At 48.5% G+C, this 7,027-nt stretch overlaps 1 protein-coding gene across 1 annotated transcript; it reads left to right on the top strand.

Moving 5' to 3' along the window:
- Positions 1-3: 3 nt before the first annotated feature.
- apex1 (APEX nuclease (multifunctional DNA repair enzyme) 1) lies at positions 4-6,295 on the top strand. The gene is made up of 4 exons (XM_080183085.1): positions 4-333; positions 2,533-2,726; positions 2,846-3,038; positions 4,958-6,295. Exons 1-4 carry the CDS (start codon positions 21-23, stop codon positions 5,470-5,472), a joined length of 1,215 nt encoding a protein of 404 aa, XP_080039211.1. The 5' UTR covers positions 4-20; the 3' UTR covers positions 5,473-6,295.
- Positions 6,296-7,027: the final 732 nt, after the last annotated feature.

Below are 7,027 nucleotides of genomic sequence, written 5' to 3'. Positions count from 1 at the left end.
CGCCCCCGACCCCACAGAGCATGCGCACCTGTGTCCTCATCCGTGCTTTCCGCGCCGCCGAGACCCCGTGTGCCCGCCGCCAACTTCCCCTGCTTCCGTTCCTAGCTCGCAGCTCCGCCCCGCGACCGGGGCTCCAGCGCGGAGCTCCGTCGGTAGGCCGCTCAATACCCGGCCCCAGCTCGGAGCTCTGCGTCCAGGGGCAGGCCTCAGCTCGGAGCTCGGCGCCCTCGCCGCGGGTTGGCTTTCTCTCCCCCTCGGTGCGTTGGGCTGTGTGGAAGATGCCGAAACGGGCGCTGAAAGAGGAGGCGGCCGAGAAAGGAGAGCAGCAAGCGGGTAAAAACCGGGTAATAACCGGAAAAACCGAGAAACAACAGGGCCTCCCCCTCCTCACCCTTGGATAGCCCCCTCTTTGTGCCCCTACTCCATGAAACCTCATGGCACCAGGTCAAACATGGTGAAGGAAACCTCCTGCTGATTAGCAGGTACCCATTCCCCTCCCCTCAGCTTATAAATCAGTTCCCTTCCATATTGAACACCACTTGGAGAAAGTGCTGAGGGTGATAAGGGTGCAGAATGTACTCTGGGTGGGGACTTCAATGTCCATCACCAGGAGTAACTTGGTCGTTCCACCACAGTCCGAGCTGGCCGGGTTAGACCGGAACTGCGGCGGGGTGGTGAGGGGGAAAAACACATTTGACCTCGTCCTCACCAACCTGCCTGCCACAAACGCATGTCCATAACTCTATCGGTAGGAGTGACCACTGCACGGTTCTTGTGGAGAAAAAGTTTTGTCTTCATATTAATCTCCACGGCATTGTGGGTCACTGTACGGAGGTGCCGGCTAGGGTAAACACAGCAAGAAGTCTCACAACACCAGGTTAAAATCCTACAAGTTTATTTGGCAGCAAATGCAAGCTAGTGGTTGGACTTTAACCTGGTGTTGTGAGACTATTTACTGTGTGTCGCTAACGTAGTGCTAAATGGAACAGATCCAGCAGCTCAAGGAGAGCCATCCCTGAGGTGCTGTGTGCCATCAGCAGCAGCAGAATAGTAATCGTGTGTAACCCCAAGGGCTGGTATATCCCTCATTCCGCCATTATCATCACCAAGCCAGGGGATCAACCCAATCACCTTCAGCTCATTCTTCGATGACGTTCTTTCTATCATAAGGGGTGTCTGCTGATGAATGCGTAATGTTTGGTGCCATTCACACTTTAGATGCCAAATCAGTCCATGTCCAAATGCAGTAAGACCTGGACAACATCCAGGCTTGGGTTTACAAGTGGCATGGAACATTTGTGCAATATTAGTGTCAGACCATCTTCAATGAGAGCGAATCTAAGCATTGCCCCTTGACATTCAGTGGCATTACCATTGCTAAATCCCAAGTTACCATTGACCAGAAACGGAACTGGATTAGCCATTTAAATCCTATGTCAGGTCAAAGGCTGGGAATACAGTAGTGAGTCACTCACCTCTTGACTCCCCAGAGCCTGTCCACCATCTACAAGGCACAAGTCACGAGTGTGGTGGAATACTCTCACTCGCCTGGATGAGGCCAGCTCCAACAATGCTTAAGAAGCTCAACACCATCTAGGACAAAGCACTCTGCTTGATTGGCAGCCCATCTACAACCATTCAGTTCCTCCAACTGATGCAGAGTGGCAGGCATGTGTACACTCTAAATTCTGCATTGCTGGAACTCAACAAGCTCCTTAGACAGCATCTTCTAAACCCATGACCACTGCCATCTAGATGGACAAAGGCAGCAGGTGCCTGAAACACCACCATCTGGATGTTGTCCTCCAAGGCATTCACCATCTTGACTTGGAAATATATCACTATTCCTTCACTGTCGCTGGGTCAAAATCGTGGAACTCCCTCCTTATCAACTGGAGCTGTACTTACAACATGTGGATGGCAGCAGTTCAAGGCAGCAGCTCACCACTGCATTCTTAAGGGCCATTAATGCTGGCCTAGCTAACAGCACCCCCGTCCCAATGATAAATAAAAGAAATGTTAACAGGGTATGGAGAGGGATGGAGTCAGGAAACGTCTTTCGGGGCAACTAACCTGTGATCCTGTGCCCCTTCCTACTGGCCTGGGGAGGAGCCGTGTGGTGTGTGAACACCCACACTGCTTTTAGTAGTGCAGTAAATGGTACACACTGCTGACACTGTGCATCAGTTGTGGAGGAATTGAATGTGGATGGGTGCCAATCAAATGGGCTGTTTTGTGATGGGTGGTGTCGAGCTTCTCGAGTGTTGTTGGAATTGCGTTCATCTAGGCAAGTGAGTTGTGCCTGGTCTGGCTGCATTTGGGCATGGGTTGCTTCAGTATCTGTTAAACGTCCAAACTTCCCCTCACCCTGTCCCGTCCCCCACACTCTGTCCACCCTGCTCCTATACCCTGTCCGCCCTCCCACTAACTCTGTCCATGGTAGTTTTCTCTGGTCACTGTCGCCCTCGTCCCTTGGTGCTAGGGCATGCATCCGTTTGGAGTTGATTCTGTCTGCTTTCTCCTGTCTCTCAGAGCCTGCACCCAAGAAGACAAAGCGCGGCGGGGGGAAGGCAGCTGACGGAGCTGTGAAGGACGGTGATGCTGCTGCTGTTTTTGAGGACACACCAGACAAACTGCTCACAGAGGATGGAAAAAAGAGCGACCTCAAAATCACCTCCTGGAACATAGATGGTCTTCGGGCCTGGGTCAAAAAGAACGGCCTCGAGGTACGGACTGTGCTCACACTCCCTGTCTCTGGACATCGGTGTTTCTTATCCATCGCAACACTCCTTATCCTCTTACTGCACTCTAACCATCTCTGACTGTGTGTTTCTCCCCTTTGCAGTGGGTGAGTGCGGAGTCTCCGGACATTCTCTGTCTCCAGGAAACCAAGTGTACAGAGAAACAGCTGCCAGCTGATGTGAAGGACATGACTGAATATCCACACCAATATTGGAGCTCATCCCAGGACAAGGAGGGCTACAGTGGTGTGGGAATGCTGTGCAAGGTGAAACCACTGAATGTCACCTATGGAATCGGTAAGCATTCAGCACCGTCCCTTTATCGAACACTGCGCCACTGCCCTGGAAAAGGGGATTCTTTTTGGTCCCTCATTGATGGTGTGTTTTTATTATTCACTCATGAACATGGCCAGTATTTATTAACCCTTCCTCGCTGGTAGGCTTTTCTGCCATCTTATTAACTAAATATTTTCCTGGGCCATAGGAGATTTAAAAGCAAGTCGGTCGTGTGTTTGAAAAGAGCTCATTTACACGGCTACTCATGATAGATTCGCTACAGAGCAGAAGGACGCTATTTGGCCCAACAAGTCTGCACCGACTCTCCAAAAGAGCACTCTATCTACATCCACTCTTGTACTATATCCCCGTGGCCCCATGCATTATACCTAACCTGCACAATCTCTGCACAATAAGGGGCAACTTAACCTTACCAAATTCACCTAACACGAATATCTTGGGACTGTGGGTTGAAACTGGAGCAGCCAGAGGAAACCCACGCAAAGATGAGGAGAACACACAAACTCCATAGATAGTAACCCAAGGCCGGAAATGAACCTGGTCCCTGGAGCTATGAGGCAGCAGTGCTAACCACGGTGCCTTTATGGAGGATATTAACTTGAGCAACTCTTATTCAAAGGGTCAATGCATCATGTTGGTCAAGTGGTCTGCTTCTGGACTGTTCACGTTTCATGATTGTAAACCCTCCATGAGGTTCACTCTCTTTTAACTCAGCCAGTATTCAACCCTCCAAGATTGCTGCAGTCTTCCAATTTTTCAATTTGATTTTATTTATTATTGTCTCGTATTAGTAAACACTGAAAAGTATTGTTTCTTGGTGCTATATAGACAAAGCATACTGTTCACAGAGAAGGAAAGGAGAGGGTGCAGAATATAGTGTTACAGTCACAGCGAGGATGTGGAGAAAAATTAACTTCATGTGAAGTGGGTCCATTCAAAACTCTGGCAACAGGGTCAAGCGTTCCGCGATTCTCATCACTGCACCGTTGGCAGCCATGCATTCAGTTGCTTGGTGCCCCAAGTTCTGGAATTGCCTCTCTGAATGTCTCTGTCTCTCTCTCTTTTCCTCTTCCCTCTCTCTTCCTCACGTCTTTGTCTGCTCTCTTCACTTTCTCCTATCTCTCTCCTCTTATTCTCTTCACTCTCCCTGCCGTCACCCCGTCCCCCGTCCCCTCTCTCAATGTCTCTCTCTCTCTCTCTCTGTTTTATTCAGCTCCTTTAAAACACCCTTCAACCGACCTTGGATATATTTTTGGTCAGCTGTCCAAATCTCTCATTACAAAGCTTGTTATGTTTCTGGTTTATTCGTATTATAACAAATTACACTGACATCCTTAACTATGTCACCGAGTGCAGTATGTAACCCTGATGGACCAATCACTGTTGTTATTTATAATTCTAATGGACCAATCATTCTCATTGTTAATAACCTAAGTGGACCAATCCCTGTCATTGTTTGTAATCCTAATGCACCAATCGTAGTTGTTTATGATCCTTATGGACTAACCATTGCCATTGTTTATACCTCAGTGGACCAATCGCTATCATTCTAATGGACCAATCGTCTTCATTGGTCCATTGGGATTGTAAACAATGAAGATGATTGGTCCAATGGATTATAAATAATAACAGTGATTGGTCTATTAGGATTACAAACAAGGGCAGTGATTGGTCCAATAGGGTTGTAAACAATCCCTGTCCTTGTTTGTAATTCTAATAGACCAATCACGTCATTAGTTATAAGCCACTGGACCAATCATCTCCATTGTTTACAACTCCAATGGACCAATCATTGTCCTTGTTTGTAATCCCAATGAACTAATCACTGTCATTGTTTATAACTCTAGTGGACCAATCACTGTCATTATTTATAACCCTCGTGAACCAACCCCTTTGTGTTTTTTTGCCCCGGTTGCTAGGAGTTGAAGAACATGACAATGAAGGCCGGGTTATCACAGCCGAGTTTAATAAATATTTCTTGGTCACTGTGTATGTGCCGAATTCTGGCCGGGGCCTGGTACGTCTAGATTACCGGAAGACCTGGGATGTGGATTTCCTCGCCTACCTCAAGGGGCTGGAGGGTAAGAAGCCAGTGATCCTGTGCGGAGATCTTAACGTAGCTCATCAGGAAATCGATCTGAAAAATCCTAAAACCAACAAGAAGTCGGCTGGTTTCACTGTCGAAGAGAGGCAGGGTTTCAGTAATGTCCTGGCTGATGGCTTCATCGACAGCTATCGGCATCTGTATCCTGATACCCGCCACGCCTACACCTTCTGGACCTACATGGGTAACTGCCGAGCCAAGAACGTGGGCTGGAGGCTCGACTACTTTGTGCTGTCCAAAGCCCTCCTCCCTCACCTGTGCGACAGTAAAATCCGCTCCAAGGCTTTGGGCTCTGACCACTGCCCCATCACCTTGTTCATGGCCATGTGAAGCTGGCTCCCTCTTCAGTCCAAAGGGAGTCTGGGCTGAGGGTTCCCTCTGGACCCCCACTTCCATTGTTTGGCTGCTCTTGGCTGCCCTTTGACCTGATGGGGAGGCTGGCTTGACCTTTAGATGCTCAGCAGTCTGGATTTCTATCTCTGGTCAGGGAGACTTGATCCTTTGCAACTCACATTGGCTAATTAATTGTCAGTTTTACATATAATGGGGGGTTTTTGTTTTGTTGGGTAGGGGTCTATTATCTATTAGGCATTGTAGCAGGATCTGTTAGCTGCTCCTTTGGGTAGGAGATAGTTTCAATACTCCTGGGAAGGAGGGGAGGTGGGTTCGGTGTTGGGATTAAGTCTTGTTGAGTGCTTATGAATGAACACGTGCAAGTAGAACTCCCAGCATCCAAATCTCATCCCCATCTAGCCCCAGATGTAGTGAAAACTGCTTTTTATTTTGCTTTTATTTTCAGGGTTTTTTTTTATTTGTAGACATTGATTTTATGAGTAGATTCCTTTGGCCAGGAGGTCAACCAGCTGGTTCAAGTTGGCAGGCTGAGGGGGATGGTGGTGGTGGAAAAGAAAGACTCCAGTGAGTGGTGGGATCTTCCCAGTGAGGAATCAGGTCTCTCACTGGGGTCTTTCCAGTTTTTGGCGCTTGGTGTCAGACTGGCACTGGGGATTTGTGATTCCCATGTTCGAGCCACTTTGGTATGTATTGAGAGCAGACTGAGTGAATGAAACACTGAGAAAAACTTTGCCATGTTTAAAGTGCACTGGAATATGCTCAATAGTTTAATCTCAATAAAGCTCCTGGGACCATTTAATCTTGTTTCCTCCTTTTTGTCCTTGTGTGGGTGTCTGTTTCTGTCGTTGTATGCCAGTTTGTGTCTTGTCTGCCTGCTAGTGTGTGTATTTTTGTCTGCATTTGTGTGTGTGTGTGTGTGTGTGTGTGTGTGTGTGCCCATGTGTTTTTGTTCAGATACGGGATGTGAGCGTTGCTGGCCAGACCTGCATTTATTGCCCATTCCCAGTTGCCTTTGAGAAGGTGGTGGTGAGTTGTCTTCTTGAAGTCCTTAAGTTGTAGGTACACCCAGAGTGCTGCTAGGGAGGATGTTCCCAGATATTGATCCAGTGACAGTGAAGGAATGGCAATATATTTCCAAGTCAGGATGGTGAGTGACTCGGAGGGGAATCTTCAGTTGGTGGTATTCCCAGGTATCTGTCGTGCTTGACCTTCTACATGTCAGCAGTAGTATTTGTGGGTTTGGGCAGCACTGACCAAAGCGATACACAGTACCCGCAGGACAGCGTGGCCCAAAGCAATACAAAGTACCTGCAGGGCAGCATGCCCCAAAGTGATACACAGTACCCGCAGGACGGCACTGACCAAAGAAAGACAATACCTGCAGGACAGTGCATAGCAAAGCAGTGCACAGTACCCACAGGACAACGTGGCCCAAAGCGAGACACAGTACCTGCAGGGCAGTGTGGACCAAAGCGATACACACCATCTGTAGGGCAGTGTGGACCAGAGTGATACACAGTACCCGCAGGAC

Source organism: Carcharhinus amblyrhynchos, unplaced genomic scaffold (genome assembly GCF_965287045.1).
Source record: "Carcharhinus amblyrhynchos unplaced genomic scaffold, sCarAmb.v2.hapA chromosome_140, whole genome shotgun sequence".
NCBI classification, from domain to species: Eukaryota; Metazoa; Chordata; class Chondrichthyes; order Carcharhiniformes; family Carcharhinidae; genus Carcharhinus; species Carcharhinus amblyrhynchos.
This window is presented reverse-complemented; position numbering and strand designations above follow the sequence as displayed.